The 25,909-nt window shown below is 45.6% G+C and overlaps 1 protein-coding gene across 6 annotated transcripts in view; it reads left to right on the forward strand.

Annotated features, from left to right (window-relative positions):
* The window catches only part of FGFR2 (fibroblast growth factor receptor 2), a 170,126-nt gene that overhangs the window by 23,387 nt on the left and 120,830 nt on the right, over positions 1–25,909 (forward strand). For 3 of the 6 annotated variants that reach the window (XM_037903925.2, XM_037903930.2, XM_037903932.2), the window contains exon 1: positions 24,735–24,884. The exons of 1 other annotated variant lie outside the window; for it this stretch is intronic. In XM_037903925.2, coding sequence (XP_037759853.1) covers positions 24,872–24,884 — 13 coding nt within the window. In that variant the 5' untranslated portion in view covers positions 24,735–24,871. Of the gene's footprint in view, positions 1–15,075; positions 15,199–24,691; positions 24,885–25,909 lie in introns of those variants that run through there. 2 more of the 6 variants (XM_037903927.2, XM_043551937.1) reach the window with 2 other exon arrangements.

Here is a 25,909-nt window from a genome sequence, read left to right on the forward strand (position 1 = left end):
AGGTCCCAGCTCTAAATAAGCTTATGGCTTTTATGCTTATTTCCATGTCTGTTTCCTAAGCAGGCTGCATGTCAAGGCTAGTTAGGTATAGAAAGGACTGTGGAGAATGTTCCTGTATCCTTGCCAAACACAGAAAAAGCAAGGAGGAGAACTGGTTAATCAGCTTTACCAAAGATGAAAACTATTCAGTTTTCTTTCTTTTAAATGTTTATATCATATGAAAATATCACTGTATACTAAGGAATTGGGAAAAGGAGGGATAATTTAACTGGTTCTGCAAAGACATGAAGTCAAGCACATGTATAAGTCATTGAAGGAGTGGGGACTTAGATGGTTGAACATCTAGCGTGAGTATTAACAGAACCATATTTTGCCTGTAGTGAATTATTAGTGACCTAGAAATATACTGCTTATTGCTCTGCAATTAAGTTCTCCAGCTGGCTTTCTTGAAGAAACAAGCTGTAAAACAATCCTTTTAAAAATCCTTTTAGGTACACTTTTGTTCATTCCACCATAGTTCCCATGTTTTGAATTCAGAACTTTTCCAGTGAGATGATTCATCTAAATAAAAGCTCACCTTCACTCTTTTTGGTTTAAAAAAAAAAAATCCACACTGAGGACAGCTCTACACATGAGAAGACAGGAGCTTTTCTACTCCACCCAACTTGCATAACTGTTCAGAGGATGAAATGAAATGAATTTTGTGTAGTATGTTGATGAGTAATTTCAGCCAGGGTCAGGGAGAGACTGATGTCAAGCCTGGAAACATAAACAGTTACTCGAGTAAACAAACATCATGGACAGGTTTTTAACCTTTAGCTTACTTTGATTTTTCAGACTACAGAACATGTTCCTTCTCTTGCCCTTTGGTCTTTTAGCTTAGGAACACTTTTGAAGCCTGATTTAATTAATTCCTCCCTTAAACCAATTAAAGAGGAAGAGGAGGTAGCTTTCATCTTTTTCCTTTGGCAAGAAAGGTGACATTCATGTCTCTCTGTGGATGACTTGTACACTTTACCTGTCTTTGATGGGGCAAAAATGGGGAGTACAGTGCCATCCTCTGAAAATTAGTAATTACTTTGGCAATAGCAATGGGTTATTTTCCTGCTGGAAAAATACATGAGGGAACTTGAGTTCCAGTGGGATATTTTCAGCAAATGGCACTGCCTGTCGACCCAAATGTATCAACGGTGTAAATCCCTTGGCTTCAGTCGTTATTCTTGGGATGAATTTGGTCCATAGGTCTTCAATCTAAGTTTACTGCAACTCCTGAGCTGTCTAGTATTCTCCGGGTTCCTAAATACAGTGTCTCTATTCCAATTTATCTAGCGCTTGAAAACAGTCATAGTATGCAGGCTACAAAATGAGAGGCTGATAAATGCTTCTGTTCTCAAAGTTGTTAAGGAAGAATTGTTCTTTTTCTGGAAAGAGGATCTTGATTTGAGGAATGTTCTTCTCGGTCTCTCCCTCTCTCTCTCCCATAGATCCTGCGGACAAAAATGTTGAGCACCCTGTGAAGAAATGATAAATTAGATGCAGTGGAAATGAAATTTCCATTCAGTCGACATTACTCACACAGTAGTTAAAATGGGCAGCAAAGTTTGTGCTGAAGAACTGCAAGAGATGGAAAAGGAAATCAGACAGAAAGTATATATATATTTTTTTATTACCAAGTAGCATCAACACTTCCATTATACTAGCACTCACTGGATATAATGTTGTACATCTTCCTATTGATGCACAAAGATCAACTAGTTAAGAGCTAGATGAAGCCTTTAAACAGTGATCTGAGTATGTGGTGGTCCTTGTTCTTGGGAATATTTGTTTGCTACAGCCCTATGCCAGGGGCAACCTCCCCTCTGTGTCATGGTGGCTCCGTTCTATGGGCCAGTGTCTCAAAGGTGTGAAAAGAAAAGGAGGACTTGTGGCACCTTAGAGACTAACAAATTTATTTGAATATAAGCTTTTGTGAGCTCACTCCTTTTCTTTTTGCGGATACAGACTAACACGGCTGCTACTCTGAAAGCTGTCAAAGGTGTGAGAAGCTAAAGTTCTTCTATATATGTACCTATTTACAACTATACAAGCACAGCTCACTCTTCTAACTTATGTAGTTCTTACAGTGAGATTTCCAGAGCAAGTATGAATTATTACAAATTGGGAATTCACATTTTAAAAAATATCCTCCAATATAACTTAAAATTCCTGGTTTCCATGAATTTCCTACTAGTGTGTTCAGTTGTCAAAATATTTGCTGAAAACTAACACAAAAGAGGTCAAACATAGTCAAAAAAAGTTCATTTTAAAATATGAATGAATTTTCAGGGTTCATTATTTTTTGCAGCATTCACACATTCACTACCAGACATTGAACTGGAAGTGTCAAGTTCCAAAACCCATTACGAATCACTTGAGCTGCCCAATCTCCCTGCATTAGTAAAACATTTTGTCATGGCTATGTGGATTTGCAAGCAGATTTAGCGACCAATTTAACAGCGAGAGTCTCCAGAGCGTTAAGTCTTTTTTAGACAGATTTAATATTCCCCCTGAAAAATACCAAGTCAATCAAAAAGATGTACATTATTCCAAAAATGATAGGTTTATTTTTGGCAGGTGTTCAATAAGCTTGGAATTAAAGGGAGGGTCTGAGACTCATGATTCTGAAATTACAAGAGATTTTTTCCAACCCACATTACAGTGAAAAGGGAGGTATAGCTTTTGTTACAGTGCTGTAATGATTACACTAAGATGTCCCACAAAGTCAGTGCTTCTGTTTTCAAGGGTTTACCCAAATGTAGGGCAGAGAGCTCTGTGTACTCTCACAAGTTCAGGTTTCTGGAAAATGTTTTATAAAACTTCTACAAGAACCTGAAACAGAGAAGTTCCTTTAACCCTTTCAGTACATCTGTTTAAAACAAAATAAACATATGTAAACATTTTAATTTATTTATTATGTGCATAAAGGCGTGACACATGAAAGTGCTGGTAAGAAAATGATCTTTAGTCTCTGACTTCAGTCAGATGACATGGATCAGGATTAAAAAAAAAAGTTCTGTCCCATAAGATCACATAAGAGTGATCAACACACACTGACTCCAATGCCTAATGTTATAGCTGTAGCTGTTCCGTGATTAAATTGTATGAGTACGTGTGGTGAGAATACATGTAGTGGTGCAGTGTTTGAAAGAACTTCAAAATATCAGCAGAATATGCTGGACAATAAGTGTATGTATCTATTTCTGGTACTTATATGGCCCTCACTACTGTAGTATCTGAATGCCTCACAATCTAACATATTTATCCTTACAACACTCTTCTGTGTAAAATTATCCCCGTTTTACAGATCAGGAACTGAAGCACAAAAAGACTAAGTGAATTGCCCAAGGTCACACAGGAAGTCTGTGGCAGAGCTGGGAACTGAACACAACTCTTCCAAGTCCTAAGTGAGCTCCCAAACTACTGGGCCATCCTTTCTCTTGAGGCTGTGATTAGAGCTCAATATTTGAAAAGATTATTAGACAGTAAATTTCAGGGTCAAAGCCCTTTTACATGTCAAATAGCTGAAATGGAATGTAGCCACTTTCACCTGGACCAGCAAACTTGACTAATTGGAGTTGGCATTGGCATTCTTCAGTTTTCCAGATGTGGTGTCTTCCTGTTACGCTGGGGAGTGGAATGCTTTACACCTGACGCACTCAACACCTCACAAAATAACACGGGAGCTGAAGATTGCAAAATAACCAGGGACTTGTTTGAGCTGGAAGGGATTCCTAATAGGTCGCGTGGTCCACGCCCTGCATTGTGGCAAGATTAAATTAATTATTCGTGAAACATGCGTGATGGATGGATGTAAAATCTGACCTTGATTTTTCTCTGATTTGGGTGATTTCACAATTACATTGGCAGCAGAGTCTGTTTGTTGTTTAATCTATTTCACTAGGCATACAACAGCTCTTTACATATTTGTAGACCATAATCTTCTCTCCCCTCACCCGTCATTTCTTAAAGATAATAGAATGACATGAGGGGTGTATTTATCATTCATTTTTTCTCAGAAGACTGGTTGAATATAGTCCTTTCTGTGTTTAATTTTGATTGTACATTACTACATGAACCACTTCACACATTCTATCGAATCCCATTTTATCTCTTATCAGTTTCTTTAGCTCTGTTGATACAGAATAAAAGCAACAGGGTTGAATGTGATAGTGTCCCTTGGGGCTTATTGTTTGAATAATTTAATCTGTTTAAATGCTGTAGTGTAAATGCTGTCCTATGTTACCACATCAGAAGGGAAAATGATCTGATTTAGCTATTTGTCGCAAAAAGTAAATCATGGTTTCGGGTATAGTAATATTTCAAGAAAATATGTTCAGATTTCAACCAACATTCACTGAACATGATGAAGTTGAAGGTTCTGACTTTGTCCATAGTTTACCTTTTCATGCGGTCTCCATGGAGTCTGAGCGAAGTGCATGTTAATATCCTTTTATCTTCTTCCTAATTAAGTAACCTTGAGAATCAACCTGCAGAGCAAGAAACTTAACACAGAGAAATATGGCTGGCTGCTTCATCCGTGTTATGAGATATTGTGCCAGCACCTAAAATCAACAAATATAATAACCACGGCTCATGTAGAGGCTCACGCAGTTTCCTGGTATACCCCTCACAACACTGGGGACAGCATAGATTGTTATGACTGCAGCAGACAGTGACAATGGTTCACCATCCAATATTTTTAATATAAATATTACAGATGGATATGACTCACACATGGTACCAGACACCCCAAAACTTTATTATAAATTTTCCCAAGATTAATTGTTCTATAAAAATAAAATGATTTAATTTCTTTTCTTAGCAAAGCTCCATCCAGTTGTGCATACGCCGAAATTGAATAACCACCTGCTCTTACTATTGGAACTCCAATTATCTTTTCCCTTCTTCTTTTTTCTTTTTTAAGTACCTTGAAGTGTTGTCATATCTAACTTCTGTACTGTAAGGTCTCCAGGGCAGGGACCATGTGTGTGTTCTATAATGTGCCTATTGCATGTGTGGGTGCTGTAATAATAACAAAAATAGCAGGAGCTATTTTAAAATGTTAAAATCTGAATTTTTCCTTCTTTAGCTTATCTCTAGTAAACACACAAAAAAGCCCAACTGTAGTCAATTTAGAGTTAAGGGTGCAAATGCCACCAAAGCAATAATTAAAACCAAGAAAATTGCTGATTAAGCCAATGTTCTTGTCCATGCCAACATCATCTTGCATAGTGTACTGCTTGAACACTATTGTACTTGCATAATGTACTGCTTGAATTTTACCTGAACACACACCCTTACTCCCTGTCAGTTCTGTCTATTAAGCTGGGAAGTTGTGGTTAGTGTTGAGCCAGGATGTGTAGAAGACATGGGGCGAAGGGGAGAATTCTGTGCAAGGGGGAACTGTGGTGATTGACGGTATTGAGGGCCAGGACTATGCTTGGAGTCTGCCTTTGGGAAAGCCCAATCTCTTTGTGCTGAAGGGCTGACTTGGAGGGACTTGCCTTCACCTCCTCCCTAAGCCTATATCTTCTTCACAGCTCTAGTTATCCTACTACATTTACCACCCCTTTGCCCCTCCCCCCCCAGCTTCAATCCCACACTCCCTGCCCATTCTGCCTGTCTGGATCACCCAGAGTAGTTGGAAAGCACAGCTGGTGAGTCAGGGAGGCAACATCAGAAAATGGAAGTAGCTGGTAGAAGTAGTCTGTACTTGGTGTCGCTAGCATAGGTTATGCTGAAGGACAGGAAAAACTTAAAAGCTTTTATTAGGTGATGTGTAGAACTATCCAAAGTGGCATTATTGGAACGTACGTGTGTGTGAAGTTTGGAGTGTTGGGTGACTGTGGTTCTTTAGTTACAGAGAGCTGAAAAAGTCAGACTGTGGCAGCCAAATTTCAGAAGGGGTTTGCTCCTAGGAAGTGTCCTAGGCAGACTTAACTTAGACGCTACAAGGGACGAGGGCAGACCCTCAGCTTGTGTAAACGTCCGTGGAGTTATGGTGATTTACGTGAGCTGAGGAGTTGGCAGAAGAATTATAGTCCTGCTTTGTGTGCAAACCTTTCAGTTGTGACCAGTCCCTCCATAATTACTACATATGAACTTGCTGCAGATTGTAGATTCTGATATGAGATTTAACCCTGTTAGTCTGGCTACTGCAGCACACAGGATTGTGCTATTTAAGAGAGGAGTAGCGTCAGCTTGGTTTGTTTTTGTCATAAACTTAGGCTTTTTTTCTTCTCGCTATTGATTGACTTTATACATAATGTGTCTAACATTTTAAGTACTTCCTGACCATGGCTGTGTCAAAACTAGCAAAGGAATATCTCAGTGTTTTTCACCCCGTGAGATGGGTTCTCCTGGGACTGGTGCCAGATTTGTTGAGAAGAGGTCACAGGGCAGAGTAGAGATTCGTAATATCCAGCTGCTCTCTGTGCACCCTGCAAGACTGTGGCCTTTGTGGGCCTACATTTGTTGTACCCCCTTTTGAATTTGGACTGTCAGGTGCTACTATGGACTTCTGCCTCTTTCAGCAGCAGCCTAGCCACCTGCTGATCTTCACTGTAGTCCAGGAGTGAACTTTATAAAGGGGATTGGCCTGAGGAGGGGATGCAGCATGGTGCAACACTCCTCTGACTCCACCTCTCATGCCATATCCTACTTCTGGGGAAGCAAATAGGAAAAAGGCTGGGGTCTAATGGGGTGGAGCTAGATTGTAGGCATAGGGAGGAGCTGGAGCTGCTGGAATGCTACGCAGCACCATGCTGTACTATAATAGTGAGGAACGTATCTGAATGCAGGGGCCAGCAGGTCAGGTTGGAGGTGGGTGATGGGATGTCTGGGGGCCAGAGCACCATCTCCACTCTATATAAATCCATCGTACGCCCACATCTTGAATACTACATGCAGATGTGGTCTCCCCATCTCAAAAAAGATATATTGGAATTGGAAAAGGTTCAGAAAAGGGCAACAAAAATGATTAGGGGTACGGAACAGCTGCCATATGAGGAGAGATTAATAAGACTGGGACTTTTCAGCTTGGAAAAGAGACGACTAATGGGGGATATGATAGAGGTCTATAAAATCTTGACTGGTGTGGAGAAAGTAAATAAGGAAGTGTTATTTACTCCTTCTCATAACACAAGAGCTAGGGGTCACCAAATAGGCAGCAGATTTAAAAAAAACAAAAGGAAGTATTTTGTTTGCACAGAGCGCAGTCAACCTGTGGAACTGCTTGCCAGAGGATGATGTGAAGGCCAAGACTATAAAAGCGTTCAAAAAAAGAACTAGATAAGTTCATGGAGGATAGGTCCATCAATGGCTATTAGCTGGGATGGGCAGAGATGATGTCCCTAGCCTCTGTTTGCTAAAAGCTGGGAATGGGTGACGGGATGGATTACTTGATGATTACCTGTTCTGTTCGTTCCCTCTGGGGCACCTGGCATTGGCCACTGTTGGAAGACAGGATACTGGGCTGGGTGGACCTTTGGTCTGACCCAGCATGGGCGTTATTCTGTTATGTTCTTATGTTCACTCTCATAAGCACAACAGGAGTGGAGGTTAACAGCAGGATTTTTTTAGTGAGAATGCAGGAGGTGTGGGACAGAGCTGGAACAGTGAATTAGAGTCAGTAAAGTGTAGCTGGGGGCAGGGTCATACAGCATTGCTGAGATGTCAGGGTGGTGGACTTTTCTTCTCCAGACCTTAACCGCAATTTTAAACCAAGAGCAGGAGCTTCCCCCACCCCATCCAACTCCATCTGTATGGCTAAGCCAGTGTCTGAGCTGGGTGGCCTGTCAGTCTGTAGGGGGCTACTCTGAGATCAGTACACCTGGCACTGCTTCATTGCATGGGTACCAAGTGTGTGGCTCTGTATGTGGTGAGACAGGATTCGACGATAGCTGACAGACTTGGATCTCTGAATGGAAAGACTGAGGGCTGCACGCCACCAGGCGAGCCTCCCTGCCTCTTGCTGCCCAGAAGCTGCTCCCCTCATGCCAACTGTCAGCGTTGCCTTGCTTTCCCAGTGTCCTGTACAGCTGAATGAGTCTCAGCTCTTAATTGGGAGAAGCACAGCGTGGAGGCTGAAATGTTTGTTGAATCCTGTCTCACTCCAGCCTTGGGAAATGATGTTGAAATACTGCAGAAAGGACATCTCTGGAACGATCCATTTGAAATTTTAACTTGAAAGCACAGAGGGGCTGCTAATGCAGTGAAAATAACTTTTGTACAAGTCTGCCAAACAAGAGAGGAAAGGAGAATTTAAGATGCTTAAGCTGCCTTAGTTGGACTTTTGTAGCCACACTGCTCTTTGCTGCATCATTCCTCATTCTCTCCTGGATGAACCTGGAATGCAGCCCTGCTGTTTAATCACTTCACTTTACTGCTCACTTGTGGCTAATACTTGCTCCTCCATATTGGAAGTGGAATGCAGTAGCGCTACTTCACTTTACCATCACACGGCTGAAAAGCAAGCAGACATCAGCCAAATTCAAAGGATTCCTTTCCACAATGCACTGGGCATGGAGAAATACCTCCACTCGCCACCCCCCCTGCCAAATACCAAACGGACGGCCTTTTTATCTACAAAAAATACTGAAGCAAATTGACAGCCCCGATACATGATGGATAGGTAGATGGGGAATGGAGGGTAGCTCTTATTCCACCCGCTAACGGCCACATTTTTTAATGGTCTGGAACTCTGCCTTTACATTTGAACCTGCAATTTTGAACCCACAACCAACTGTGGACTCAAAATTGCAGATGTCATTCAGTGGGGCAAAAATGACACAATTCCATATTCTAACCACCGAATCCAAAGGAACAGTGAGACAATTAGCTGCCTAAATGCCATCATTTGTGCCCACAATTAATTATAGGCAGAGAATTAGAGGCATTAAAAAACCTCTGCCCTAAGTAAGCAGATTTATTCTCTCCTAGTCATTAATTATACTTCAATAAGTGGTCTCGACAAGATTCTCCTATCAGTTGAGACTGCTCTTGTGAGAGAAAACTAGCTGATATTCCACTATGAAAAGATTTTTTATTTGTTTAATGATGTAAAAAAATACCCCAAACAAACAACCCATAATACAACCCAGATGGAATATTTAAAATGTTTTAATTACTTTTTTTCAAATCCAATGCTCTTATGCTCTTTCCATGTAATTTAAAGTGCAGAGTGTGCAACAGCTATTGCTCAGGGCTGTGCCTGAGCCCATAGTCTTTAAAAAGAATGTGTGGCAATATATAATTGCACACTTTCCGAGAGAGACCTATTTGTTTGACAGTCTGACTCCCCTAGTGTGTATGTGTTTTTTTGTGACATTGGCTGGTTTTTGTTGTAGTTGCTAATATTGGAAATCAAACGAAAACTTAAAATCCCTCCCTGATAGAAGAATGGCCTTCAGGGTGCTCCGTTGCACGAGAGAGCCCCCTTTTAAAAAGAAGTGTTAGAATGATCAGCCAAAAAAGACGTGCTGTTTAGTTCTTTTCTATCCGTACACAGTAGTGCTACACTGGGTGTATAAATGCGTTTAAGACTTTGTAATAATATTTTCAAAGGAAGAATAAAATTCATAGTTTCACATTGCAGAATGATTTCTCTTGTTCTGAAGTGCGAATGAATTATTTTTGAAGGAAAAAAAATCTCTATACAAAAGAGTCTGATGCCGATACAATGTGTAGGATGTGATGTGATGTGTGGAATGCCCATATAACTTTCCTGTAGGACTTTCAGCACAGAGAAGTTGTCTGATAGATTTTTCAAATGGAAAAGAGTTTTGTTTGCTTGCAATTATGATACACAAGCAATGTAAAATTAAATGATCACTGCTTCTGTAGACTTACTCTCACATTCTCTTTCATATAAAGGCAAATAAGACAGTTGACAATGCAATTCCATGAAAATGAGACAAGTATTCAAAGTGCAAATAGACTTAAGTATTTGTTCAGAAAGATAAACATTAAGGGCCAATCTATGCTACAATCAGAATGAAGGTGAGAGGTTTTTACATAGGTGAGAGGTTTTTCGCAGGAGTGGGTGGGTGAGATTCTGTGGCCTGCGTTGTGCAGGAGGTCGGACTAGATGATCATAATGGTCCCTTCTGACCTTAATATCTATGAATCTAAGTCAGGGGACAGGTTACAACACAGTTCTAGTTTTATGAGTAGGTGGGCCTTACCTGTGCTTCTCAACCTGATACAGTCACTTCCAAGGCTTTAGCTCTGTTATGGGACATGATTAACACATTCAGAACTCTCTTCAGTTGTAACCATGTGTCACACACATTCACTCCTCTCCTTCAAAGTTCTCCTCAGATCTCACATCCCTCATTCCTTTTGGTTAACTTTCCAAATCTGACCTCTCTTCTGGACACTGTTCTAAGTATAGTAAGAACTTGCAAGATAGGAATGTTGTAAAGCATATACGATCCCTGTTTTAACCCTTTGGTCCTGTTTTTAACCATTTGGGGGTCTCTCTCACAGCCTTTTATTCCCTTTCATTCCTTGCTTTGTCTAATTTACACTGTAAACCCCACAGGGGAGGAATACGTCATTTTTACATGTCTGAATGTGGTGCACACCCACAGTGGCATGTAAACAGTAACACATTTGGTACATTGTTTATTTTCTTCCGCCACCAATACACATTTAGGCAAAACTTTCATAAGAGTGACAAACAGAGTGGAAATACTTTTCAATAGAGTTGGGGGGAATTTTCACCTTCATAATTTAGCTTTTACAACTCTCCTGCAGGCGTACCATTCTGTGCTATGTTTGTGTTTGAGGCTTTGTAGCATTAGCTCTCTCTATGTGATGTACCTAGACTCAGTGGTGAGCTGCACTGGTTCGCGCAAACCGGTTGTTAAATTTTGAAGCAATTTTAGAACTGGTTGTTAACCCGCTTCCCTTCGGGGGCGCTGAGGCTTTGATGGGCTCCGGCCGGGAAGTGTTGTAATTCCTCCTCTGGCCGCCGGGGGCGCTGCACTGCGGGAGCCATGTGGGCTGCCGCCTGGCCCTGGGCTCGAGCCCTGTTGCTGCTGCTGCTCCCCCGACCCCTGGCCCTGGGGCTCCCGCTGCTGCCTGGTGGGTCCCCAGCTGCTCTGCTGGGCCTGGGCTGCCTCCTCCTGCTCTCCCCGTGAGCACCCGCCACCCCCTGCCCTGCCCGCAGCCAGCCCCTGTCTCCAGCCAGCCCCTGCCGTATGCACCCCTGCCTGCAGCCAGCCCCTGCCTCCAGCCACCCCCTGCCCTGCCCGCAGCCAGCCCCTGCCTCCAGCTACCCTCTGCACCCCCCGCCCGCAGCCAGCCCCTGTCTCCAGCCACCCCCCCCGCCCTGCCTCCAGCCACCCCCGGCACCCCCTGCCCGCAGCTAGCCCCTGCCGCACCCCCTGTCCTGCCCGCAGCCAACCCCTGTCTCCAGCCACCCTCTGCACCCCCTGCCCGCAGCCAGCCCCTGCCACATTCACCCCCTGCCCTGCCCGCAGCCAGGCCCTGCCGCACCCCCTGCCCTGCCCGCAGCCAGGCCCTGCCGCACCCCCTGCCCTGCCCGCAGCCAGGCCCTGCCGCACCCCCTGCCCTGCCCGCAGCCAGCCCCTGCCGCACCCCCTGTCCTGCCTGCAGCTAGCCCCTACCGCACCCCCTGTCCTGCCTGCAGCCAGCCCCTGTCTCCAGCCACCCTCTGCACCCCCTGCCCGCAGCCAGCCCCTGCCACATGCACCCCCTGCCCTGCCCGCAGCCAGCCCCTGCCGCACCCCCTGTCCTGCCCACAGCCAGCCCCTGTCTCCAGCCACCCTCTGCACCCCCTGCCCGCAGCCAGCCCCTGCCACATGCACCCCCTGCCCTGCCCGCAGATGGCCCCTGCTGCACCCCCTGTCCTGCCTGCAGCCAGCCCCTGTCTCCAGCCACCCACTGCACCCCCTGCCTGCAGCCAGCCCCTGCCACACGCACCCCCTGCCCTGCCTGCAGCCAGCCCCTGCCGCACCCCCTGTCCTGCCCGCAGCCAGCCCCTGTTTCCAGTCATCCCCGGCACCCCCTGCCCGCAGCTAGCCCCTGCCACACCTCCTGCCCTGCCCACAGTCAGCCCCTGTCTCCAGCCACCCCCACACTCCCTGCCCGCAGCCAGCCCCTGTCTCCAGTCATCCCCGCACTCCCTGCCCGCAGCCAGCCCCGCCACACGCACCCGCTGCCCTGCCCGCAGCCAGCCCCGCCACACGCACCCGCTGCCCTGCCCGCAGCCAGCCCCGCCACACGCACCCGCTGCCCTGCCCACAGCCAGCCCCTGCCTCCAGTCACCCCTGCCCTGACCACAGCCAGCCCCTGTCTCCAGCCACCCCCCCTGCCCTGCCTCCAGCCACCCCGATACCCCCTGCCCGCAGCTAGCCCCTGCTGCATCCCCTGTCCTGCCCGCAGCCAGCCGCTGTCTCCAGCCACCCTCTGCACCCCCTGCCCGCAGCCAGCCCCTGCCACACGCACCCCCTGCCCTGCCCGCAGTCAGCCCCTGCCACACCCCTTGCCCTGCCCACAGCTAGCCCCTGCCGCACCCCCTGCCCTGCCCACAGCCAGCCCCTGTCTCCAGCCAGCCCCGCACCCCCTGCCCGCAGCCAGCCCCTGTCTCCAGCCACCCCCATACCCCCTGCCCGCAGCCAGCCCCTGCCCTGCCTCCAGCCACCTCCGGCACCCCCTGCCTGCAGCTAGCCCCTGCCACACCCCCTGTCCTGCCCGCAGCCAGCCCCTGTCTCCAGTCATCCCCACACCCCCTGCCCGCAGCCTGCCCCTGTCGCACCCCCTGCCCTGCCCGCAGCCAGCTCCTGTCTCCAGCCACCCCCACACCCCCTGTCTGCAACCAGCCCCTGCCACTCACACCCCCTGCCCTGCCTGCAGCCAGCCTCTGTCTCTAGCCAGCCCCTGCCCTGTCTCCAGCCAGCCCCACACCCCCTTACCTCCATCCAACCCCGCACCCTCCTGTCTCCAGCCAGCTCCACACCCCCTGCCCTGCCTGCAGCCAGCCCCGCACCCCCTTGCCTCCAGCCAACCCCACACCCTCCTGTCTCCAGCCAGCTCCCCACCCGCTGCCTTGCCTGCAGTCAGCCCTGCACCCCCTGCCTCCAGCTAGCCCTGCCCCACGCCCCTGTGTGCAGCTGACCCAGCGTCCACTGGTGCCCTGCAGTTCCCAGGGCAGTAACCCTGCACACCTGCTTCAATGAGAGGGGCAGGGAGCAGCTGGGACCCACACATGTGCACACCCTAGGGTGACCAGACAGCAGGTGTGAAAAATCAGGACAGGGGGTGGGGGGTAATAGGAGCCTATATAAGAAAAAGACCCCAAAATCGGAACTGTCCCTATAAAATCGGGACATCTGGTCACCCTAGCACTCCCCCAGGGAGTGGCGGGGACCCACATATGTGAAACGGAGCTCATTTCTAGTTCAAGCCCATCTTTTTAAAGAAGAACTTTAGGCAGGGTTAACATACATCTGTATTTTCCCAGACAGCTCAGGCTTTTTGGTTCTTAAATCGCTGTCCGGGAGGAATTTTTAAATTTTAAAAATTCTTCCCAGGAAAATACGGACGTACGGTAACCCTGTTGGTACAAAAAATACATACTGGGGCACATCCCTTAAATCAGAACCTTTTATAGGGAACCGGTTGTTAAGATTGTGCCTAGATTGAGATTACATCAGATTTCACAAGCTAAGCAGAGATAGTCCCGATCAGTAGGTGGAAAATCCAGGGTGTTGGTGATTCTGTAGGTGCAGTCTCCCTCCTCAGTCAGTTCTGAAATAAAGTCCATCATTTTGCTAGAGAGCAAGTAGCTGGTGGAGGTGCCATCTGTCAGATAAGACCATAGCTTATCACTGATGGCCATTAAAATCCCCAATGGAGGAAGTTAGCTCCATTCTTCTGGCTGAATTCCCAAGAAGGATCATGGCATTTTACTTCCCTACATTTCTCCCACTTATTAACGATGTTCACTTATAGTGTACTGACCTGAACTCCTGAGCTGTAGTGTTGTGCACTGTTAAACAGCCCAGAGGTGCCACATTTCAGTGGGTGGAGAAAGTGGCAGGCTCTGTATAAAGGTAAAGCTGTTATTTATACAAAGGACGTTTTCATGACACTGCAGTTCCTAGCCCAGCATGTTAAGGCTGAAATAATAGTGGGTCTCTTTAGAAAACCATGTTTTATTTGGCACGTTTTGTAGAATATCAGTACAAAGGAAGAAAATAAAGTTACGTTTATGGCAACTGCTTCAATGATCATTGGTAACTGCTTGCCACAAATAACTGCTTGTTCGTGCCTACGCATGATATTTGAAGAGATGAGCAGAATAAAATGATACAGCATTGGCAATATTTAGTGCTATGTACTGTGCTACCCACCACAAAATTAATGTAATCGTGGCAAGTATTTATTGAAAATGAAACATATTATGTTCTGGTCTTTGCTTTACAGTTTTCCATGATTCAGCACTATTCTCTGCCTCCATATTCCTCCCTCTCCTGCCGCCCCCCCCAATTCTGCCTTGTTGTCAGCCTTGGTGCCCCCTTTGTTGCCTTCTTCCTTGCTGCCTCCTCGTCATGAAAACATCCTTTCCATATCCGTTCACCAGCCCTCCTCAGGTGTGTAACAGTCAGCTAAACTTTTTGCATCTGGGTCTGTTTTCTTTAATATCCAGGATTACAATGTTGTAAAGAAAATGAGAGAAAAGACTGGCCATTGCTTCAGAAACCTCATTTATCTTGTCTATTCTACTCCTTTCTTTTCAGAGTGTTCATATACAAAGAGGCACTCATGAGCTGTTTGTGTCAATCCCTTATTGAAGATGGCAAGCATTTCAGTGATGCCTAGTATCACCAGATGTCATGATGCTGCAGAATTCTAATACACCCATGGTAAACAAGCAGTGACAATGACAATTCTGAGATGGAGTGCATTTGTACCAGGGCTAGTAGCCGTACCTGAAATAACAAAGGGATAATTGAACTCATTGGGATGACATACTGCAGCACAGTGGCAAAAGGATGGAAAAGGAGAGATTAGCAGGACTTGGCTTGTTCAGGATGACACATGATAACATTATTGGTTCTGTCATTTGATGCTGGATAGACAGTGCAGAAAGAAAGCTATTTTAATGGTCTACGTTAGCATATGATATTGGTAAGGTCATTTTCTCGTATTTTCTGTTCCATTCTTTCTTGTCCTACATATGTTCATTCCTCTTCTCTTTTTCATTGCTCTTTTGCTGTTGAGCAGATGGTACAGTCCCTGTTCACGGGCAGCAACATGACTGCAGGATTCTTTACATAGCAGAATCAGATGAGAGCAATAAATACAGTAATTCATCACTCGTGTTATCAGACCTGGGGTGGGCTTTGAACAAAAAGGGAACTAGGAATTTGAGATTTTCTGGGGTGTAACGGTAACTTGAAAAGCTGGTTCTAAAACTGAGTGAATAATTTGCAACAAATAATTTAGTTGACGAATTTAGCCTGTATTCCCACTATCACAAATTATGCCAGTTATATTTAGGTGCTGAAATATGCATTTAGGAGCCTAATGGTAGTCAGATTTGAAGATATTGGTCTTCTGAGTGTATATTCCTTACATATGCACTCATTGGCATAGGAATGTCTATGTAAATAGTAACAGGTTTTAGAGTGGTAGTCGTGTTAGTCTGTATCAGCAAAAACAACGAGGAGTCCTTGTGGCACCTTAGAGACTAACAGATTTATTTGGGCATAAGCTTTCGTGGGCTAGAACCCACTTCAGCAGATGCATGGAGTGAAAATACAGGAGCAGGTATAAATACATGAAAAGATGGGAGTTGCCTTACCAAGTGTAAGGTCAGTCTAATGAGACAATTCAATTAACAGTAGGATACCAAGGAGGAAAAATAACTTCTGTAGTGGTAATGAGAGTGGCCCATTTCAAACAGTTGACAAGAAGGTGTGAGTAACAGTAGGGGAAAATTAGTATGGGGGGAAAATAGGTTTAGGTTTTGTAATAACCCAACCACTCCCAGAATTGGTATCAGGCTATCACTCTGAGGGAAATGTGAAAGCCTGCAGTTAATGCTGTTCCCATCCCGTAACTAGGTGAAGTCTGATTTGGAATTGAGCCAGACAGATGCTTTTATAGCTGATCTGTGATTGGGAAGGTAGACTCCTGCTGTCTTGTTTTATCACCAACAGCCAGATTCTGATACCCTTACTCCAATAGATTAACACTTTATTCCACATGCCATTGAAATCAATGGGACTATACATGCATAAACTGCTACTCAGTGCAAGTAAGGGTACTAGAATGTGATTCTAAGGGTATATTGACTGAGAGGTAAGATTGGCAGAGGGCGGGGAAGGGGAGACAGGAAGAGCAAACAGCTGATCTTTGAATGCTCCATGTATTTGTCTAATGAGAGTAGTAAAGTGGGATGAGTCGTCAGCTCAGGATTGATGACTGCAGCGATTTCCAGGTATTCTCTTTTCTTTTGTAAGTTAATGGAAGTTGAGGGCACATTGAAATTACTTTTTAAATCGGATGAGTTGGGTGTGCAATCTCATCAGCCATCTAACATATTGGGCAAAGACATCACAGGTTTAACTGAAGCCTCAGTCAATTTGTGGTTGTTGCAGTAAATTATTGTGTTTCTTCTAAACCTGATAATATGGTTGTTTTTAGATTTAGATGAAGGCTACTATTTTATTTCATTTTATTTTATTTCTTTTTATTTTATTTCTGGTGATGCTTGAAATGTGTTAGGTGTGTTTCAGACCAAAATGAAGGCATGTTCCCTGCCCTGAGGATCTTACAATAAACAGGCAAAGGTTATGATGAAGGAGTATAAGTAGAGTGGTCCAAGTAGTGCTTGGCTGTATCTTCAACTAGACACGATTAGCCAGCTAAATTTCCTTTGCAGCCCAGCAAAAGTGGATCTTTGAGAGGGACTTAAATACAGAGACGGTAGCGGCCTAGTTGATGAACTCAAGCCACAGGGAGCAACATAAAGGAGTTCATGAAGTGAGAAGTTGACAGATAGAGGGATGAGGCAGGTGAAGGGGTGGGGGAGGATGTGGTTGTAGAGTATGAATCTATTAAAATGTGAAAGGGCTTGAATGTAATGTTTTTCATATCAACAAGTAATTTCAAATCTATTTACCATTAGGATGTTAAAATCTTAAGGGTTTGTTTTCAGGGTTCCATCCACAAAAGACCAGTTATTCTTACTTGACTGTAATGCATAGTCGGGGGAGCTTTAGACGTAATCCTGATAGGTGAGCACATGGAGTATCACATTTCCGGAAGGAGCTCTGCTGAAAGGAGAAGCCAAATGCTCAGAAGATGTTTCTGTTCTGAGCAGCTTGATCCAGTTTTCACTGAAGTGAATATAAAGACTCCCCTGTACTTTAATGGGAATTGGATCAGGCCCTAGTTTTGTATTCCCAGAAGCTGTGGCTGGATGGTGGCAGCTGGAAGACTGATTCCTTGTCCTTGCAGGATGGAAGAGAAAACTATGGGAAAAGAGAGAGAAGGGAAAGTCAAAGGGGTAAGCTGGAGAGGATGGAGATGGTGGCCATGACCTGGCAAAAAGGGGAAGGGTCCAAGATGGGTGGATCTGCTTGGTTGGCTTGATGGGGCATAATGGTAGCCAAGATGGGCATAATGGTAGCCAAGAAAAGCCACCATATAAAGTTGGTCCTCCGGTTAGCATTTTTACAATATCACTTCAACTGTGACGTTTCATTTTGCTGCTAATGGTCTTGAATTTTCTGGATGTTATTTCTGCTAAAATCTGAATGGTTCCTCTAGTTGCTGTAACTGATGTGTGCATATTCTTGAAGGAAGAGTATTCTCTTCCAGTGGAGCTATTAAAAAGAGTAACAAAGTGACACCAGTTTTGATGTGAGTGTGAATTGGACATAGCAACAAAGAGATGGGCTGACAGGTGAAAACCCTTCTCCTTTATCTCACTGAGCTTGTCTTTCATGCTTTTAGGTTTAAAATACCAAAACTGTTAATTCTGATGACATTTCTGTGTTCAAACTGAGAGCACTGACACCTAGTAGTTGCTCATCTGATGTGTAAGCAAACATCTTTTTGCGGTGCATGTGTGGAACGGTGTAGTCCTGTTAATTAACTGTTGGAGTTTATTTTGGAAACTGTTCATGGCTTTGTCTGCACATTTATTCCCTACACTCAGAAATACTGCAAACTGTTATTGTGACTTTGTGTACTGAGTTACTACGACATGAAGCTGTTTCAGAGGGAGGTAGCATTTGGTACTCTGCCAAATTCCTCTGGATACCCAGCAGCTTCTGCCAAAGCCTCCAGACCATCTGCTCAGAGATGGGATGATGTTACTTGATGGCTGGAATCAGTAAGATGAGGAATATTTGGCATGCAGAAATATTTGAATTTGCCTATAGCTACAGTGAGTACTAGTTACAACAGAGTATGTGAGCCACTTCAGTCAGTTGTGCCATTTCTATAACAGAATCATAAAAGTTGGAGATGGACAAGACTTGTTCATTCATCCAGTAATCTCTCTGAAAATGCAGAACTTGTCCCTACAGTTCATTTTCTAGACTTTTGCTCAGTCTTGTTTTAAAAGCCATGAGAAATAGGGCTTCCATCACTGCACTTGGAAGATTATTTCACAGCCTAAGAGTTTTCACTGGAACTCCTCCCCCCAACCCCACACTTTACAGCATAATTTTTTCTTATTTTTTTTCTCATTACTCATTTTCCCATTACTCTTATCTAGTCCTCACTGGTGTTTTTAAGGTGTTGAACTACCTCCAGTGTAGCTCTACTGGTGATAGCTCTGCTGGGAATGCCGGTGAAGATGGTTTTACTGCCATGTTTTGTAGACTGGCTGAGAGGAAGACGTGGGAAGATTTAGAGATGGTGTGGGGGAAGGGGAAGAGAAGTCAGGGATGGCTCCCAGGTTAATGGCCTAAGTGACCGGAAAGATGGTGGTATTGTCATCAGTGACAGGACTGGCCAGTTTAGGAGGGATGGTCAGGAATTCAGTTTTGTCCATTTCGGGTTGAAATTAACAGTGGATGCTAGAGAGACATCTGAGATGTGGTAGGGGTTGGTGGGAGACAGCTCAGGGTGGAGATGTGGGATTTGGTGGAAAGGTGAGTTATCTGCAATACAGATAGTAGCTGATGCTATATGACCAAATGAGATAACCCAGAGAGAGTAAAGGGAAAAGAAGTGTACGGGGAGACTTTGGCAAACTAGTAAAGTGCCTGAAACCACTATGGCTTATTGCTAAAAGCAGCCAAGTCAGCAGGCTGTAAATTGGCCAAGTCAGCAGGCTTAGCTTAACCAAGGCAGGAGGGGAAGGGGTTTTTTGGGTACCACAGAGAGGGCAGCTTGACCCCGCATCCTTCCTGATAAGAATTGTGTTGAGGTTGCTGATACATGCATCTTAGAAGAGCAGGATGTGCCCCAGGAATGTCTATTGGGGCCTCAAGGCTGCAAATGCTGGAAAAACCCACACCTGGTTAATCGATGATCAGAAGGAACCTCTCACTTGACCATTGAAACTGCTTACTTAACAAGTTTGCTTTAAGGGACATGTCATTCCATTACTGATGTATAAATAAGGGGAAAAAGTTTGAGGTAGGGGGAACTCTTCAGGACTGGACTCTCCCTCTGGATGCATCTTGTGTTCCCCACTAGCAGACGGGTTGCCGCTGTGCCACTCGAGAGCCACACTCAGCTTTGGTAATTAGCAAGGGTTGGGGATGTTTTACTAACCTGTTGCGGAGGGGTGTATAAGTGCTTGAGACTAAGTAAAGTTTAGCTTTAAGTGAAAGCACTCTTGTGTTGTCCTGTTTGTTCCAGCCGTCTATTGGTCGGATGGCCGTGTCTCCCCTGATTTATTTCCTGACAGCACCTCGCACAGAGTAAAAGTTACCAAGAGCTTTGGGTTGATAGAACCCCGGGTAACAGAAGGAGGGGATGAGGGTTGGATCCCTCTTGGGAAAGGAAGGAGGAGGATTCCCTGAAAGATGCTGAAGGAACAATCAGAGGTAGAAGGGAGAATAAAGGACAGAATCATTGATGTGGGTTGCCAGTGCAAGTGCCCCCTTCTGCAGTGTTGAGAAGGCAGGTTGCAATCCTGCCCTTAGGGATTTGTGGCTTCTAAAATGGGCCATATGTACTGCACAGTAAAAATAAAATACCAAAAAGAATAATGAAGATTTCTTCAAATCATGAGGTTCTGAAATGCAACGTAGTTCACTTGAGTACCATCTTGCTGAGGTTTGCTCAGAGACTGACCAGTCATTACAACACGTGAGTTTCTCAGTTGGATGACGTTGCATAGGAGTTGAAGATACTATTTACCAGAAAGAGTTAGGTGTGTGGCTCTATAGGAATATGGCTGCTCTTTTGTCATGTTTCAGAGTAACAGCCGTGTTAGTCTGTATTCGCTTTTGTCATGGAAACTATGAATTCCATGCTCCTTTGTGTCAACTCTTTTACTGTAGACTTTTTTTTTAACTATAGTTTCATGATTTATGTCGTTTTCACTAACAACTCTATGCCTTTTCTTAAAAATAGTCATAACAAAATCACAGCCCTATTTTCATTATGTGTAACCATTAGGAATTGTACATGTAGTCGCTGGAGATTACTGTTCCTGAGTCTCCAGTCACGGAGGCGTCAACCACACCATTCCTAGTTCTATGCTAAGTCAGTTTATAGTGGAACACGGACATTTTGTTCTGGGACAGTTTGCCTCCCTCTCTTCTTACCTATGGAACTGGAAAAGCATCAGATGCCAAAAGGAGATGGGGCGCAGGGTTCATAAAAAGGGGAAACCACCACGAAGAAGGAGCAGCAACAGCAGACCTCAGTGTTTTTTAAACTTTTTAGACTCTTTTAAACAATGCTGCTAAAAATTAAACATTAAATATTAATTTTCCTATGCAAAACAAACTATGTAAGCTGCCTTTTGTTCTTTACTTTGGCACTGAGCTTCAAATAGAGCATACCATGTTGCCCTCTTACACTAACCCAAAACAATTAGCTCTAATTGACTTTTAGGCTTTCGTAACATTGGATTCTGTGCAAGTCCCCTGCTTCCAGTAATAAGAAAAGCTTAGTTATATGAAGTGTAATTTACGAGAGGAAAACCAAAATATGAAGACATACTTACTGAAAGTCCTACGTGGTTTTCACTTGGTAAAATATGTAACCTTAAACGGGTCATTAAGAGAGAGGGGAAAATAGTATTTGTGGCTTTCTTAATGTGTCTTTTTGGATCTTGCATGTTATCATGTATAAAAGTAACTCCTATTTCAATGAGGAGCCATTTTAGAAAGAATTAAGTTTATTATTGGATGTCTAGCCCAGTTTGTTTGATTTGTATGCAACTAAAGGGATGAGGGCATACTTGACATTTCTACTGAGGTAGAATGTCTAAAGCAATGCCAGTTTGGGATCCATTATGGGAAGCTAATAAAATCCTCTCAGTCTTCTGTCTTCTATGAATGAGATTCTGCCATCCTTGCCTATGTTGAGTAGCACCTTTTTAGTAGTCCCAATGAAGTCAGTGGGTCTAGGCATGGAGTAAGGTACAACTCAAAGGGTTTCAGAATATGTCCCTGTGACAGGGTGCTGGCTAAGGAAATCTGAGCCAGGCCACTATCATGCCAGCTGCAATCAAGAAAGGGGATTGGAGCTGGCTGAGTAAGCCCAGCCCTGATTGGCAAACAGGGAACCGCTGCCGGCTTCGTTAGCTGGGGGCTACATAAAGGCTGGCAGGAAAGAAACAAAGGGAGGAGCATGGATGGTGGGTATCGTAGGAACAGGAACGTGTTGCCTTCGCAAACAGCCTGATGTGTCCATCCCCCCCCCGCCATGTTCCATGCCCAGGCCGCATCCTGCCTGCTGTTCCCTGGCAGCCAGGGATCGGGGCCGGCAGTGTGGCCCAGGGAGGCTGGGGAATGCCGGTCAGGGGTCGGGCCTGGTGGCATGGCCTGGGGAGTCTGGGGCTGCGCTGCCCAGCTCTCGGTGCTGCGGGGCTAGGGCAGCTAGCCCGGGGTAGGGGCCAGCAGCCACAGTGGGGGTGGGCTCCAGTGGGTGTGGAAGGGGCGGGGCTTCGGGAAGAAGGGGCAGGGCTGGGGGCTAGCCTCCCCAAGCCAGGGGTTTATCCACTGCCCATGGGGAAGAGCCAGAGAATTAGAGGGAGTGGGAACTCTTCTCTGCTGGCTGCTGGAGCTAGCGGTCCTTGAGGCTGTAATACTGAAGCTGTTTGTAGCAAGAAGGTGGTGGGAAAGTGTACTGTAAATAAAGAGCACTGGTGTCTGCACTCACGGAGAGGGCTCTGGCTGGTTTGTGGGCGCAGCAGGGGCAGAAGCGAGGAGGGCCAAGCAACGCTCTCTTACAGTCCAAAATATCCCTTTCTTTTATATTGTAAGCTCTTCGGGGCAGGAACTATTTATTTCCAAGTTTTAGGGTATGGACACCTGTCCACGAGGAAGTGACATTTCACACAGAAGCAATCAAATGGCTAATAAGCATCTATATAGCATCCGTGTAGAACAAAGTAACACCTTGTAGAAATGTGAAGCATTTTTTCCTGCTAATTTAATACTAAATTAAAGTAGGAGGCACCTCTTTGTACAATAGGGCAACACAGAGAAAGAAAGAAAGTGGGCGAGATTTTCTAGTTAGTTGCTGGCCTCTATGTACCTTTGTGACCCAGCCACAAATATCCAGCAGAGAATTATTATGGCATAGGGGAGCTCCCTCTTGGTGCACCTGTGTTGCAACGGGGCCTGCCAGCGTCTGGGGCAGAGAGAGGGTGTGGTGGAACTCTCATGCACCATGGCAATCCTCGTCGCCAGGGGTCCATTAAGGATTCTGAGCTGCTGGCAGAAGTTAAAGCTGTCTGGCAGTGGCTCTAAGTGACATATGGGCCAGGGTTTGCGTAGGAGAGAACCCAGCCCAATATCTGAAATGATGAATATGTGACTAGGATGTTATTCTGTAAGTTAGTGATTCGATGGCTCTATCTATTGCTCATTCATCAGTACTACTCAGACTCTTTCTATATGGCTGCCCATCCTCCTTTCTGGACTGATATGAGCTGCAAGGTGTTTAGGGCATAGAGCTGAGCAAACTGGATATTAGGCTGAATCTTAAGGCATGGCTGAATTGCAGAGAGATGTGGCAAAAGATGGCTGAAGCTAGCTCACCTTTGCCAACTTCTGGTCCTGCTACAGCTCTAACCGCATTCTGTGTTTAAAGTCGCCCTCAACCTTCTCTAACTTATGCTGGCTGCAAACGGCCACAAGGGACTGAAAACTCAGCCAGTGATTGGTGTGGCAGGGGGTGTCTTGTCCACACTCTTTTCCCTTGCTGTGCTGACAGCAGGAGTGGCATTAGAGCTCCTTCAAGGGCTCCAGGCTGGAAGATCAAACTTGCATCTGGGTAGTCAGGTAATGGGCACCCCATGTTAGGACAGATGTGGACAATTAGAGAGCGTCCAGAGGAGAGCAACAAACATGAGAAAAGTTTTAATAAAAAACATTGGCATGTTTAGCCTTGAGAAGAGAAGACTGGCAGGGGACCGGATAAGAGTCCCCAAGTGTGTGAAGGGCTGTTATAAAGAGAAATTTGTTCAACTGATCCCCTACCACTGAAAGTAGGACAAAAATAATGGGCTTAATCTGCAGCAAAGGAGATTTGGGTAGGTAGCAGGAAAACCTTTTAACTAAGCACTGGAATAGCTTCCAAGGGAGGTGGTGGAATCTCCATCATTGGAGATTTTTAAGAACCGGTTGGACAGACCTGTCAGGAATGGTCTAGATCAGGGGTGGGCAAACTTTTTGGCCCGAGGGCCACATCTGGGTATGGAAATTGTATGGTAGGCCATGAATGCTCACAAAATTGGGGATTGGGGTATGGGAGCGGGTGAGGGCTCCGGCTGGGGGTGCAGGCTTTGGGGTATGGCCAGAAATGAGGAGTTCAAGGTGCGGGAGTGGGGTCCGGGCTGGGGCAGGGGCCTGGGATGTGGGGGTGAGTGAGGGCTCCAGCTGGGGGTGCAGGCTCTGGGATGAGGCTGGGGATGAAGGATTTGGGGTGCAAGAGGGTGCTCCAGGCTGGGATCGAGGGGTTCAGAGGGTGGGAGAGGGATCCAAGTTGGGGCACGGGAGGGGGTGAGGGGTGCAGGCTTACTTCAAGCAGCTCCTGGAAGCAACGCCATGTCCCCCCTCCAGCTCATACATGGATGCATGGCCCCATCCTCAGGTGCCGCCCCTGCAGCTCCCATTGGCCAGGAACTGTGGCCAATGGGAGCTGTGGAGGTGGCGCTTGGGGCAATGGCAGCATGCGGAGTCCCCTGGCTTCCCCTACGTGAAGGAGCCGGAGGGGGGACATGTCGCTGCTTCTGAGAGCCGTGTGGAGCCACGGCATGCATGGAGCCGGGCAAGCCCCGGATCCTGATACCCGACTGGAGTGCATGAGCGAGGCAAGCCTCGGACCCTGCTCCCCGGCGGAGTTCAAGGGCCAGATTAAAACATCTGAAGGGCTGGATGTGGCTCCCGGGCCGTAGTTTGCCTACCTCTGGTCTAGATTTACTTGGCCCTGCCTCAGCCTAGACTAAATGACTTCTTGGTGTCCCTTTCAGCCCTACATTTCTATGATCGTGATTCCTCTCTGGGGCAGATGAGTGGCCTTTACAGTCAGAATTTGCTGGTGGGACAAAGCAGCTGCCCTCGGCCAGAGGATCTGGCCCATTGCATCTATGGTGTCACACCTGTGTATATGTTCAAGAACAAGGAGTTGAAACACACTTTCCCTTAGGACAATGGAAGAAGCTGGTAAGCTGAGAACATTTATAAAGTGGCCACAGTGTTGTATTAAAGTTTGAATTTTGAATATGACATTTAAGTGAACTGGTCTGACTTCAGAACACAAATAGCAAGATTTATCTGAATTTTTGAAGCACACCCAGTAAATTAGGGTTCTTAAGCACATCTCAATTATTTTCCTGTTGTTTAGCAACTATCAGTTTAAGTTTTCTAGTTGACTGGGGAATCCCAAAAGTATTCCTACTTTCTATAGCCACACAATTTTGATGGAATAAAAGGACTGAATGCTCCCATGCACAATCACCGTAAATTCCTGATTGCCTTCCTTCACTTAAGGCCACACAGTTAAGTCTGCCTGGTATTTTTAAGGTACCTGTTGTCACTCTTCTCTCAGTGCCAAGAGAGGCTGGAAGTATTCGTGTAATACCTCATTCTTAGTGAATGCTGCTAGCCGTACTTTTTCTTGGTCCTGAACTTCAGACGGATGACCAATATTTTACTATTTATTTATTGTTCTGGAGGGAAATCAGACCATCCGGAATATGCATCCCAGGTAATTTGGGGGTTCAATCTTCCATAAACAGAATTATGTTTAGAGTTGCTACTTCAAGAGTATTCCCGGCTTTGCTTTGCCTTTGCTTTTCTTTATTCCTTTTCCTGGGTTTCTAAATGACTGAATCCTTCACCTAAGGGCTTCAGAAATTTTAGCTTGTATGTCACTTTCAGTCTCCATTTCAGTACTATCTACTCATTTCCAATTTGCAAGTTTTAGTCTGTGTTCAATTTTCCTCAAGTGCAGGAAGCTTTGCAGAGCCCATCTGGTTCTCTCGAGATATTATTTATTATTTGTAATCCTGTAGTGCCTAGTAGTCCTGGTCATGGACCAGTACCCCATTGTGCTAGGAGCTGTACAAATACAGAACAAAAAAAGAAGGTCTCTGCCCTAAAGAGCTTACAATCTAACTACACCGGACCCTCGCTAGAACGCGCGTCTCTGTAGCGCGAATTCGCATATAACGCGGTCGTGGCCATGA

This window comes from Chelonia mydas, chromosome 7 (genome assembly GCF_015237465.2).
Source record: "Chelonia mydas isolate rCheMyd1 chromosome 7, rCheMyd1.pri.v2, whole genome shotgun sequence".
In the NCBI taxonomy this organism is placed as follows: domain Eukaryota; kingdom Metazoa; phylum Chordata; order Testudines; family Cheloniidae; genus Chelonia; species Chelonia mydas.